The sequence below is a fragment of the Nycticebus coucang genome, chromosome 3 (assembly GCF_027406575.1).
Source record: "Nycticebus coucang isolate mNycCou1 chromosome 3, mNycCou1.pri, whole genome shotgun sequence".
Lineage (NCBI taxonomy): Eukaryota > Metazoa > Chordata > Mammalia > Primates > Lorisidae > Nycticebus > Nycticebus coucang.
The window spans coordinates 65,861,230-65,874,804 of record NC_069782.1 but is presented as its reverse complement, the minus strand read 5'-3'; the positions used below and the strand labels follow the sequence as shown (position 1 = coordinate 65,874,804).

At 40.6% G+C, this 13,575-nt stretch overlaps 1 protein-coding gene and 1 pseudogene across 2 annotated transcripts in view; one reads left to right on the top strand and one right to left on the bottom strand.

Annotated features, from left to right (window-relative positions):
- Positions 1 to 11,998, top strand: part of ZNF564 (zinc finger protein 564) — a 40,144-nt gene extending 28,146 nt beyond the window's left edge. The window contains exons 2-4 of the mRNA XM_053585887.1: positions 8,848 to 8,974; positions 9,174 to 9,234; positions 9,644 to 11,998. Coding sequence (XP_053441862.1) covers positions 8,848 to 8,974; positions 9,174 to 9,234; positions 9,644 to 11,105 — 1,650 coding nt within the window. The 3' untranslated portion in view covers positions 11,106 to 11,998. The remainder of the gene's footprint in view (positions 1 to 8,847; positions 8,975 to 9,173; positions 9,235 to 9,643) is intronic.
- On the bottom strand, positions 6,334 to 6,905 carry LOC128582205 (40S ribosomal protein S11-like; annotated as a pseudogene). Its single transcript, XR_008379004.1, has one exon. The product of XR_008379004.1 is annotated as a 40S ribosomal protein S11-like (transcript).
- Positions 11,999 to 13,575: the final 1,577 nt, after the last annotated feature.

The following is a 13,575-nucleotide window of genomic DNA, read 5'->3' as shown; positions in this document are numbered from 1 at the left end:
TCTGGGAGCCTGATGTGAGAGGTACGTTTGAGCTCAAGACTGAGCAGAACAAGAGTGAGACTCTGTCTCTACAAAATATACAAAAATTAGCTGGGTGTGATGACACAAATTTATAGTCCCAGTTACTTGGAAAGGTGAAGCAGGAGGATTGCTTGAGTTCAGGAATTTGAGGTTGCAGTGAGCTACGATGATGCCACTGTGCTGTAGCTGGGGCAACAAAGCAAGTCTCTTTAAAAAAAAAGTTGGGAGCTGGGCGTGGCTGCTCACACCTGTAGTCCTAGCACTCTGGGAGGCCGAGGCAGGTGGATTGTTTGAGCTCACAGGTTTGAGACCAGCGTGAGCAAGAGTGAGACTCCTCTAAAAATAGCCCGGTGTTGTGGCGGGCGCTATAGTCTCAGCTACTCAGAGGCTGAGGCAAGAGAATCATTTGAGCCCAAGAGTTTGAGATTGCTGTGAGCTATGACATGACGGCACTCTATAGAGGGCAACAAAGTGAGAATCTGTCTCAAAAAAAAAAAAGATCCCTGGGCCTGACATGGTGGCTCATGCCTGTAATCCTAGCATTCTGGAGGCTGAGGTCAGTGGATTGCCTGAGCACAAGAGTTTGAGACTAACCTGAAGAAGAGGGAGACTCCATCTTTTAAAAAAAAGTGCCAGATGGAATTTTCTCCACGCTTCCCAGTCTCAGTCTGATGACCTCATATAGTACAGGCTTATTAAAAAATAAGTTAAAATACATGATTGCAAGAGGGACTTTACCTAACAATTGCAATCAGTGTAACTGGCTTATTGTACCCTCAATGAATCCCCAACAATAAAAAAAAAAAAAAAAAAATAAGTTAAAATAAATTTCATGAAAGACAACATGGTGTATAGTTATTCTTCAGGAGTGAATTGTATCTTCATTTTCCCCCAATAGGCATTATTTTTTTGTAAGAGCAGTTTCAAATTTATAGAATAATTGATCATTAAATAGAAGATGTTTCCACATTACACCTCTGTCTCTACAGTTTGCCCTATATATTTTTTTTTTTTAGAGAGACAGAGTTTCACTTTGTCGCCCTTGGTAGAGTGCTATGGCGTCAAAGCTCACAGCAACCTCCAGCTCTTGGGCTTAGGCAATTCTCTGGCCTCAGCCTCCCGAGTAGCTGGGACTGTAGGTGCCTGCCATAATGCCCGGCTATTTTTTTGTTGCAGTTTGGCAAGGGTTGGGTTCGAACCCGCCACCCTTGATATATGGGGCTGGCTCCCTATTCACTGAGCCACAGGTGCTGCCCATGTTTGCCCTATTTTTTTCTTCTTGCACTATTATGGTGCATTTGTTTCAATTGATGAACAAATATTGATTCGTTAACATCCACAGTTTACATTAGAGTTAATTAAGTAGTGTACGTTAGTGTATAACACTCTGTATTGTACATTCAGTGGGTTTTGACAAATGTCTAATGTGTTATTTCTCTATCATATGATAGATGTTTCTCTATCATATCACTGCTCTAAATATCTCCTGCAGTTCATTTGTTTATTCATTCTTCCTTCCTATCCTGAAATCCCTGGCAACCAAAGATCTTTCTAATGTCTTTTTTTTTTTTTCTTTTTTTTTTTTTTTTTTTGGTTTTTGGCCAGGGCTGGGTTTGAACCCGCCACCTCTGGCATATGGGACCGGCACCCTACTCCTTGAGCCACAGGTGCCACCCCTTTCTAATGTCTTTTGCAGAACATTTTACAGTTAGTATCGTACTGTACATAGCCTTTTCAGATTGGATTCTATTATGTAGCAGTGTGGTTTTAAAATTTCTCTATGTCTTTTTTTTTTTTTTTTTGAGACAGTGCCTCAAGCTGTTGCCCTGGGTAGAGTACCGTGGCATCACAGTTCACAGCAACCTCCAATTCCTGGGCCCAAACGATTCTCCTGCCTCCACCTCCCAAGTAGCTGGGACTACAGGCACTCACCACAACGCCCAGCTATTTTTTGGTTGTAGCCGTCAATGTTGTTTGGCGGGCCGGGACTGGATTTGAACCTGCCAGCTCAGGTGTATTTGGCTTGCACCTTAGCCGCTTGAGCCACAGGCGCCGAGCCAATTCCTCTATGTCTTATTATGGCTTGATATCTTACTTCTTTTTATTATTGAATAATAATTTTACCATATGGATGTACCAAAGATTATTCATTTGCTTATGAAGAATATTTTGGTTAACTCTTAAGTTTTGGAAATTATGAGTAAATTTTCTTTAAATATCCATGTGCAGATTTTTGTGTGAACATAAATCTCCAGCTTATTTTGGAGTGAAATTAGTATCATATGTTAACAGCATGTTTAGTTTTGTGAGAAACTGACCATCTTCCAAAACAGGTGTACCATTTTTCTTTTCTACCAGTAAAAAATGAAGGTTCCTGTTGCTTCACAACTTTGCCATCATTTGGTATTTTCAATGTTTAAAATTTTAGCCATACTAATAAGAGATATGCTAGTCTTTCATTTTTTTATTTGCAATTTCCACATGATAAAATGTGTGTGTGTTTTATATGCTTTTACACTATCTGTATGTCTTCCTATGTAATCATGTCTTATGCAACAAAGACATTTTCATTTCTTCCCTGTTTGGGGGAGAGGGTTTGATTTTTAATTTTTGTAGAGATAGTGTTTCACTATTATCCTGCCAGGTTTCATACCCCTGGCCTCAAGTGATCCTCTCCCTTGGCCTCCCAAAGTGCTAGGATTACAGAGATGAGCCACCATGCTGATCTTTCTTCCTTCTTTCTCTATACTTATTTCTTGTCTTACTCTTTTATTTAGAATCTCCTTCTGATCTTATCTAGAAAGCACTTAGTTTCTCACTGTTAAGTATGTAATTAGTGGCAGGTTTTGTGTCTGATGTTTTGAGAAGGAAGTTCTCTTCTTTTCCCATTTTGCTATCCTGAATGGATAATGGATTTTGTCAAATGCTCTTTGAATTTTAGTCAGTTTTTTTTTTTTTTTTTTAGGATGAGAATGTGATGGCATACAGCTCTTTACATTTTAGACCAGGAACTAGAAGTCTCTGACATGAAATTTTCTTTTTTTTTTTTCTTTTTGCTTTCAATTTCAGCTGGCTTTCACTCTTCTTAGTTTGCAGTTTTTTTCTTTTCTTTTTTTTTTCTTCTGTTCTTCCTTTAGCGATTCTCTTGCCCTTTGCCTCCCAAGTAGCTGGAATTACTGGCGCCCACCACAATGCCCGGCTTTTGTTCTTTTTTTTTTTTTTTTTGGTAGAGTCGGGGTTTCACTGCTCACTCCTGCTCATATTGGTCTTGAACCTCTGAGCTGAGGCAATCCACCTGCCTCGGCCTCCCACAGCACTACAGATGTGAGCCACCACGCCTGGCCATCTGACATGAATTTTTCATGTTCCATGGCAGGTTATCTCCTCAACCCCTTTTTACTGCCCTTGTCACCTACTTCAAAAACAAGATGATAAAAAAGCTGGGGATCTCTCTGTCTTTTTGTTGGCAAAAGATTCAGGCCATGCAAACCCCTTTCTTTGTGTCTGAACACACACACTACGTGACCCCCAACCTTAGTAAACACACGGGCCAGTCTCCTTTTCGTGTTCCCCCAAGCCATTTCACACCTGCTTGAAAGGCCTGCCCTGCTCTTCCTAGAGACCTCAGTTGTGAACTATCATAAAAAACCCTTTAATACCCTCTTGCTATGTGTGTTGTGTTATCAGTCTCAACATTGGAACCAAACCTTGAGGAAGGGGTCCATTTTCATTTTCAGGTGATCATAACAGTTATACAAACAATAATATATATATATAGTGTATATATTGTATTCTTTTATTTCTTTTATTTATTTATTTATTTTTGCAGTTTTTGGCTGGGGCTGGGTTTGAACCCACCACCTTCGGCATATGGGGCTGGTGCCCTACTCCTTTGAGCCACAGGCATTGCCCATAATTGTATTCTTTTTAATTGTTCTACTCCTTGGGCGGTGCCTGTGGCTCAAAGGGGTAGGATGCTAGCCCCATATGCCAGAGGTGGCGGGTTCAAACCCAGCCCCAGCAAAAAAGAAGAAAAATTCAATTGTTCTACTCTTGCATCCTTCAGATCTTTTCATAATGATATGTGCTACCCCTCTTGTTTAAAAGATAAGATGTTACATTTATATTATCAATTCTTTCTAATTAAACACTAGGCTGGTCACCAATTTTTGCATAAATATACGAATTATGTTCTTTTCCAGGCTTAATTCTTTAAATTTTTAATCATGAAATGTATTCACAGAAGAATGAATGAAATGTTTTGTTGCACATAGTGATAATAGTACTAATAATAACATAAACATCCTTAGATTCATAATCCAGATTCATAACTGGGTGTTAGACAGTGGTTAGAGTCTCCTTATGTTTCCCTCTTAGACCAGTCTATATCATGTCACACAGATAACTGTTTTCCTGATAATTTGGCTATCAGGTAACATTTTTTCTATTTCACTAACCAGTGTTCTAGTTTTTTTTTTTTGTTGTTGTTGTTGTTGTTTTTGAGAAAGAGTCTCACTATGTCGTCCTTGGTAGAGTGCTGTGGCGTCACAGCTCACAGCAATCTTAAAATTCTTGGGCTTAAGTGATTCTCTTGCCTCAGCCTCCCAAGTGGCTGGGTCTACAGGTGCCCACCACAACACCCAGCTATTTTTCTGTTGCAGTTGTCATTGTTGTTTAGCTGGCCTGGGCCAGGCTTAAACCTGCCAGCCTTGGTGTATGTGGCTGGCATTGTAACCACTGTGCTACGGGTGCCAAGCCATAGTGTTCTAGTTTTACTGCTTTTGAACTTTTAATAAACAAGTATTAGCCAAGTTAGTGGAGAAGGTTTGCCTTTAGTAGTTTCTTTACCTCTGTATGTTTCATACATACTAGTGCCTGATGTGTACTCTATACACATGACTTATCTGTTCTAGTAGTTTTGATATATGGGCTTTTTTGAGTTTCTTTTTTGCTTGCTTGCTTGCCCTGGTTAGAGTGCTGTGACATCATCATAGCTCATAGCAACCTCTGTCTCTTGGGTTCAAGAGATCTTCTTGCTTCCTGAGTAGTTGGGACTATAGGTGTCCACCACAATATCCAGCTAGTTTTTCTATTTTTAGTAGAGATGGGATCTCTCTCTTGCTCAGGCTGGTCTTGAACTCCTGAGCTCAGGCTATTCACCCCCCTTGGCCTCCCAGAGTGCTAGGATTACAAGTGTGAACTACCAAACTTGGTCCCCTTTTCTTTCCTTTTTTTTTTTTTTTTTTTTTTTTGCAGTTTTTGGCTGGGGCTGGGTTTGAACCCCCCCCATCTCTAGCAGATGGCACCCTACTCTTAGAGCGACAGGTGCCACCCTTTTTTTTTTTTTGAGACAGAGCCTCAAGCTGTTGCCCTGGGTAGAGTGCCGTGGTATCGTAGTTCACAGCAACCTCAAATTCCTGGGCTCAAGTGAGTCTCCTGTCTCCGCCTCCCAAGTAGCTGGGACTATAGGCGCCCACCACAACGCCCGGCTATTTTTTGGTTGCAGCCGTCATTGTTGTTTGGTGGCCGGGCTGGATGCAAACCCGCCAGCTCAGGTGCATGTGGCTGGTGCCTTAACTGCTTGAGCCACAGGCACCGAGCCCCTTTTTTTTTTTTTGTAAGAGACAGAGTCTCACTTTATTGCCCATGGTAGAGTGTGTAGTATCACAGCTCACAGCAACCTCCAGCTCTTGGGATTAAGAGATTCTCTTGCTTCAGCCTCCTGAGTAGCTGAGACTACAGGCGCCTGCCACAACGCCAGGTTATTTTTTGTTATTGTTGTTGCAGTTTTGGCTGGGGCCAGGTTTGAACCTGCCACCCTGGGTATATGGGACCAGCACCCTACTCACTGAGCCACAGGCACCACCCTTCTTTTTTTTATTTTTTTTTTTGAGACAGAGTCTCACTGTGTTGCCCTTGGTAGAACACCCTGGTGTCAAACTCACAGTAACCTTAAACTCTTGGTCTTAAGCAATTTTCTTGCCTCAGTCTCCCAAGTAGCTGGGACTACAGGCTCTCGTCACAATACCCGGCTATTTTTTGTTTGCAGTTGTCATTGTTGGTTAGCAGGCCTGAGCCGGGCTCTAACCCGCCAGCCTTGGTGTATGTGGCTGGCGCCCTACTCACTGAGCTTATGGGTGCCGAGCCCTCCTTTTCTTTCTTTCTTTCCTTTTAGAGACAGAATCTCACTCTGTTGCCCCAGGCCAGCATTCTGTGGCCATAGCCAAGCCCATAGCAACCTCAAATTCTTGGGCTTATGGCATCCTTCTTCCTTAGCCTCCTGAGTAGCTGGGATGACAGGCATGAGCCACCTTTTCTAGCTAGTTTTTTTTTTTTTTTAATAAAAAAATAACTTTATTTCGTTTGGGGGCGTGGGCACATATCCAGTCTCAGAACTTCTGGAACTGCTTCTTGGTGCTAGTAGCCTTGGTGACTTTGAGCAGGTTGAAGCACACCTTCTTGCTCAGGGGCTGGCATTCGCCCACTGTGACAATATCACCAATCTGGACATCCCTGAAGTAGGGGGACAGGTGCACAGACATGTTCTTCTCAAAGTGATTGTACTTGTGGCTCTTTTCAAAGCAATCGTACTTGTGGATGGAGTGGAGATAGTCTCGGCAGATGACACTGGTCCTCTGCATCTTCATCTTGGTCACCACACCGCACAAGATCCGCCCTCGGATGGAGATGTTACCAGTGAAGGGGCATTTCTTGTCAATGTAGGTGCCCTCAATGGCCTCTTTGTGAGTCTTGAAACCCAGACCTATGTTCTTGTATTACCGAGGGAGCTTCTCCTTGCCAGTTTCTCCCAACAGGACTCTCTTCTTGTTTTGAAAGATGGTCAGCTGCTTTTGGTAGGCTGGCTCAGTGTGAACGTCTGCCATCTTTCCAGCCTCCTGACAAAGAAAAAAAGCTCCAGGCTGGTTTTTAGTGTGTGTGTGTGGGTCCTCACTCTTGTTAAGGCTGGTCTTGAACTCCATAGCTCAAGCAGTATCTGCTTTGGCCTTCCAGAGCGTAAGGGTTGTGCCTGGCCCCTTGAGTTTATTTCTTGCTCTTGTAAAAATGTCATTTCTATCATTTTTGTTTCAGTCTGCAAGTGCAGATTCACAATAAATTCTCAGGACATTAGAGAAAGGCTGCTAGGCTCTAGATTGTATCAGTTGACCCCTCTGCCATTCCTGCATAACTGTTATTTGGAGACAATGGTGATTAACACTTGGGATTATCTAATTATCCTTCTAATTAGTGTGAATTGGGATCTCCTTGACATCTTATTTGGTGGCCGCCACAGTGCCCATCTATTTTTTGTTGCAGTTGCCATTGTTGTTTAGCTGGTCCGGGCCAGGTTTGAACCCACTAGCCTCGGTATATGTGGCTGGCGCCATAACCACCATGCTACAGGTGCTGAGCCAAGAAATACATTTGTTAACAACAGTCTTTTGGGGATACTTAGATTTTTAAAAATATTTTTTAAAGAGGATATCTTGAGGACATTGAGTTCTTCCCAAGAAACTCTTGTTCTCCTTATTTCATTTTTCTTGACATTACACAATGTAATGACTGGTCAGGAATCATTTCCTCCTGAAATTGGAAAAGGAGGATTTTGTAATCTTTTGGAAGAAAGCGCTACTGATCCCTCTATCATTTAATAATCATGGGTAAATTCACCATCAAACCATATGGATTTGAATTAAATCCCTTAGAAATTGCAACTCTTTATTTGTTCCTTAAGGTCAGTAAGGCACAGGTTATATTGTTATGGATTTGCCAGAAAGATCTCTTCTGTCATTTTGTCTTCACAGTATATGTGTGTGCATGTCAAAAATGGGTGGAAAACTGCTGTAAGGCTCATGAGGATAGGAAGTTTTCAGGAGGTCTAATTTGTGGAGCTGTCTTCCTCATGCCTGAGTTCTGTCTTCTCAATAGTGGTCTAGCCTAGTGAAATGGGACAGATAATAAAAGGGAACACTAAGCTTATGATAAATGTTACACATTCAAGTTAAAATTAATACTTTTGCAGAAGAATATTTTCAGGCTGCCTACTGGATCTGGCTACTTCTTATGGCCTGGAATCCCTCAGGAAAGTATGATTAGCTGGACTTTGTCAAAAAGTAGATTTCTAGAGGCCTTCTGTCCTCTCATGGTTTGGTGAAGGGAATAGAAGAAAATGCTTCCACTTCTTTAGTGTGTATTTATTCATGGAAACACATGGAAGTCTTGTGTTTCATGGAATGCTGAGTGGTTAGTGCATGATATGATAGGAAATGGAAAAATATTTCACAAAAGGAATGATAATGTTAAAATTTGTTTTATTTATACAGGCAATCCCCAGGTTATGAACAAGATAGGTTCTTAAGTTAAATTTGTATATAAGTTGGAACAGGTACATTTACTTATATTACCTGTAATAGCCTCTGTTTGTAAGTAAGTGTTGTACATCGGCCAGATGTTTGTAACTCAGGGACCTACTGCAATAGCCCCCATTCATAAGTGTGAATTGTATGTAAGCTGGATGTTTGTGACTTGGGGACTGCCTATGTAAAATTTCCTTCATTTTTCCAAGGTGAACTGGGTCCTTCCATTAGAGATAAATAAAACTTGTAGGGACAACAATAAAAATATAGACATCAGTTCCATGTTTTCATGGTGCTGTTAGATTTATGAGGAATTGAATGTGGACAGAGAGTCAGAATTCTGACAACCATATTTATTCATTATATAAACATGTTTAGAGAGCAAATTGCTTCTGAACTTTTATGAAATTAGTATATATCCCTGTGCTGTTATCTTACCCTTCCTTGATTAAACATGTGTGGGATGTTTCAGGACTCAGTTGCCTCTGAGGATGTGGCAGTGAACTTCACCCTGGAGGAGTGGGCTTTGCTGGATCCTTCCCAGAAGAAACTCTACAGAGATGTGATGCGAGAAACTTTTAGGAACTTGGCCTGCATAGGTAAAAATGACATCATTCCTTTCTTGGTCAATAAGAGAAGTGTTTCTTGCTCATTAACACTGTTCCATGATGTTGAATGTGGAAAGGGAATATTGGGTGAATAAATCAGGTTTGTTTGCAGCTTATCAAGAACCTAAAATCTAATTATTTTTCTATAGCTTCTATCCATTCATAATGATTTTTTCTGACTATATTTTAGGGAAAAAATGGGAAGACCAAAACATTGACGATTGGTACAGAAATCAAAGGAGACTTCTAAGGTAACTTGTACTCATTAGAGAAAGCAGTGTCTTAAGAAAGAACCTTAGTATGTTATGAAATTTAAAAAATAAAGCAAGAAAACCAATAAAACAAGCTTCAAATTTATATATTCATAGAACTTTTTTTTGTTTTTACCAAAAATACATACATAAATGTGACACAGTATGCAGTGTTTTCAAAATAATTCATTTAGAAACAGTATTAAGAAACCATATATATGAGTATTGTGATTTTGATAATAGCTATAGTCAAGCCCTCTTGCAGAGCATTCAATTCATTCACTTTCAGACAATTAAGATAGAGCTGAAAACTTACCCTTTCCCCATTCTGGTAAAAATGGAAGTCCAATGCCTATTAATAAATATGAAGTCAGTAATAAACCATTAATATGCTTTCTGTTTTTTACAGCAATCATATGGTAGAGAGACTCTGTGAACGTGATCAATGTGAAGGAACCTTCAATGAGATTCTAAATCTCAATCTGAACAAGAAAATTCCTAGTATAGTAAAACCATGTGAATGTAGTTTGTGTGGGAAAGTTTTTATGCATCATTCATCCCTTAGTAGGCACATCAGATCTCATGCTGGACACAAACCGTATGAATACCAGGAATATGGAGAGAAACCATATAAGTGTAAGCAGTGTGGGAAAGCCTTCAGTTCTTGCCAGTCTTTTCGAAGACATGAAAGAACTCACACTGGTGAGAAACCCTATCAATGTAAAGAATGTGGAAAAGCCTTCATTTCTCTTCCTAGTGTTCGAAGACACATGATTAGACATACTGGAGATGGACCTTATAAATGTCAGCAGTGTGGGAAAGCCTTTGACCGTCCCAGTTTATTTCAAATACATCAAAGAACTCACACTGGAGAGAAACCCTATGAATGTAAGGAATGTGGAAAAGCCTTCATTTCTCTCCCAAGTTTTCAAAGACACATGATTAGGCACACTGGGGATGGACCTTATAAATGTCAGGAATGTGGGAAAGCCTTTGACCGTCCCAGTTTATTTCGAATACATGAAAGAACTCACACTGGAGAGAAACCCCATGAATGTACACAATGTGGAAAAGCCTTCATTTCTTACACAAATTTTCAAAGTCACATGATTAGGCACACTGGAGATGGACCTTATAAGTGTAAGGTATGTGGAAGAGCCTTCATTTTTCCCAGTTATGTTCGAAAACATGAAAGAACTCATACTGGAGAGAAACCTTATGAATGCAATAAATGTGGTAAGACCTTCAGTTCTTCCAGTAATGTTCGAACACATGAAAGGACTCACACTGGAGAAAAACCCTATGAGTGTAAGGAATGTGGGAAAGCCTTCATTTCTCTCCCAAGTGTTCGAAGACACATGATTAGCCACACTGGAGATGGACCTTATAAATGCAAAGTATGTGGTAGAGCCTTTGACTGTCCCAGTTCATTTCAAATACATGAAAGGACTCACACTGGAGAGAAACCCTATGTATGTAAGGAATGTGGAAAAGCCTTCATTTCTCTCAAAAGGATTAGAAAACATATGATACTGCATACTGGAGATGGACCTTATAAATGCACAGTATGTGGTAAAGCCTTTGACTGTCCTAGTTCTGTTCGAACACATGAAAGAACTCATACTGGAGAAAAACCTTATGTATGTAAAGAATGTGGCAAAGCATTCAATTATGCTAGTTCCATTCGAATACATGAAAGAACTCATACTGGAGAGAAGCCCTATGAATGCAAGAAGTGTGGGAAAACATTCAGTTATTCTAGTTCTTTTCAAAGACATGAAAGAGGTCATAGTGGAGATAACCCTTATGTAAGGAATGTGGGAAATCTTTCATTTATCACACAACCTTCAAGTACACACAAGAATGCATAGTGGAGGAACACTACAAGTGTAAAGAATATGGAAAGTCTTCAGTTTACCCTTTGGATTTTGGACATGCTTGAGAGCTTACCCCTTCTTCGTCTTCTCTTCTCCCTTGTAGAATGGGGATGGCATCCTATGCCTCTTTCTATTGTATTTTGGGAACACACAGCTAGTTCAGTTTCTAGTAGCTGAAGAATTTTCCCTAAGCATGAATCAGGTCTTAACCATATCTGGTTTATATATATTGAGATGACACTTTAGAGTTCCTGCTGCAATTAGTTAAGACTTGAGGCCTTTGGAATGGAATGAATGTATTTTACACATGAGAAGGACATCAATTTTAGGGGGTCAGAGTTCAGGTTTGTACTGAGTGTATGTAACCCCAAATTTGTGTGTTGAAACCCTACCCCTTAATGTGATTATATTCAGAAGAAATGTCTCTGGGGGTGTTAGTATGAGAGGAGATCATAATGATAAAGGCCTCATAGATGGGATCAGTCTCTTGATAGAGGTCCCTTGAAAGCTAGCTTTGCTGTCCACCATAAACAGATTAAGTTAGAAGATACATAGTATTCTTTGAACTAGGAAGCAGGACCTCACCAGACACCCAATCTGCCAGTGCCTTGATACTTGGATTTCTGGCCTCTCAAACTGTGAGAAATAAATTTGTTGTTTAAGCCATCTAGTTTATGATATCTTGATTTAGCAGCCTACACTAAGCACAGCCCAATTACAAAATAAGGAAAGGATGTATAGACATTTCTCGAAATAAGATATACAAATGGCCAGTAAGCACTTAATGATGCTCAACATTATTAGTCATTAGGGAAATGAAAACCAGACCTGCGACATACATATCACCTCACACTCATTGGTGTTGCTACTACCTGTGTCAAGAAATAAATGCCAACAAAGATATGGAATGATTGAGACCCTTGTGCACAGTCAATGGGAATGTAAAATACTGTGGAAAACAGTATGGCAGGTTGTCAGAAAGTTAAATATACAATTAACATATCTAGTATTTCCACTTCTGGGAAGATACTCAAAAAGTTTGAAAGTGAGTTCTCAAATAGGTGTTTGTATACCTATGTACATAATGTGATCATTCACAGCAGGTAAAATGTGGAAGCTTTTTTTTGTTTTTTAGAGACAGAGTTTCACTTTCTTGCCCTCTAAGTAGAGTGTCATGGCATCACAGCTCACAGCAACCTTCAGCTCTTGGGCTTAGGTGATTCTCTTGCCTCAGCCTCTGGAGTAGCTGGGACAACAGGAACCCGCCACAATGCCCAGCTATTTTTTGTTGCAGTTTGGCTGGGGCCAGGTTTGAATCTGCCACCCTCAGTATATGGGGCCAGCGCCCTACTCATGAGCCACAGGTGCCGCCCTGGAAGCTTTTCAAGTGTTCATGAAAGATGAATGAACAAAAGGTAATCTATACACAGAATGGAATAGTAACTGAGCCTTTAAAAAATGGAATTCTCTCCCATGTTGCAACATGGATGAACCTTAAGGACATTATGGTAAGTGAAATGGACCGTTCATATAAAGATAAATACTGTGTAATTCTACTTAGATCAGGTACCTAGAATAGTAACTTTCATGGTCCTAGTCAAATGACATTTGCCAGGGGATAGGGAAATTGGAGAATCGGTATAGAGTTTTAATTTTGCAAGATGAAAAGGGTTCTAGTGATGGATGGTAATAGTTGCATACTAGGATGAATGCTGTTGAATTTTTTTTTTTAAGACAGTCTTTTTGTTGCCCTCAGTAGAGTGTTGTGATGTCACAGCTCACAGCAACCTCAAACTCTTGGGCTCAAGCGATTCTCTTGCCTCCGAAGTAGCTGGGACTTCAGGCATCTGCAACACTGTCTGGCTAGTTTTAGAGGTGGGGTTGCACTCTTGCTCAGAGCTGGTCTTGAACTTGTGAGCTCAGGCGATCCACCTGCCTTGGCATCCCAGAGTGCTGGGATTATAGGTGTGAGCCACCATACCCAGCCTGAGGATGAGTGTTCTTAATGTCACTTTGCTGTACATTTAAAATTAGGTAAGATGGCTCGGTGCCTGTGCCTCAAGCAGCTAAGATGCCAGCCACATACACCTGAGCTGGCGGGTTGGAATCCAGCCTAGGCCCACCATACAACAATGATAGCTGCAACCAAAAAAAAAAAAAAAAATAGCCGGGCATTGTGGCAGGTGCCTATAGTCCCAGCTACTTGGGGGGTGGAGACAGGAGACTCATTTAAGCCCAGGAGTTGGAGGTTGCTGTGAGCTGTGATGCAATAGCACTCTACCCAAGGCCACAGCTTGAGGCTCTGTCTCAAAAAAAAAATAAAATTAGATAAAATGGTGAACTTTATGTATATTTTACCACAAAGAAAATGGAGGGAAAGGGCCACTGCACTGCACATATTTCCATGGGACCCTCAATGTACCAAGGTACTCTAGGTCTATTTCCTACCTGTTCTCAGTATTAG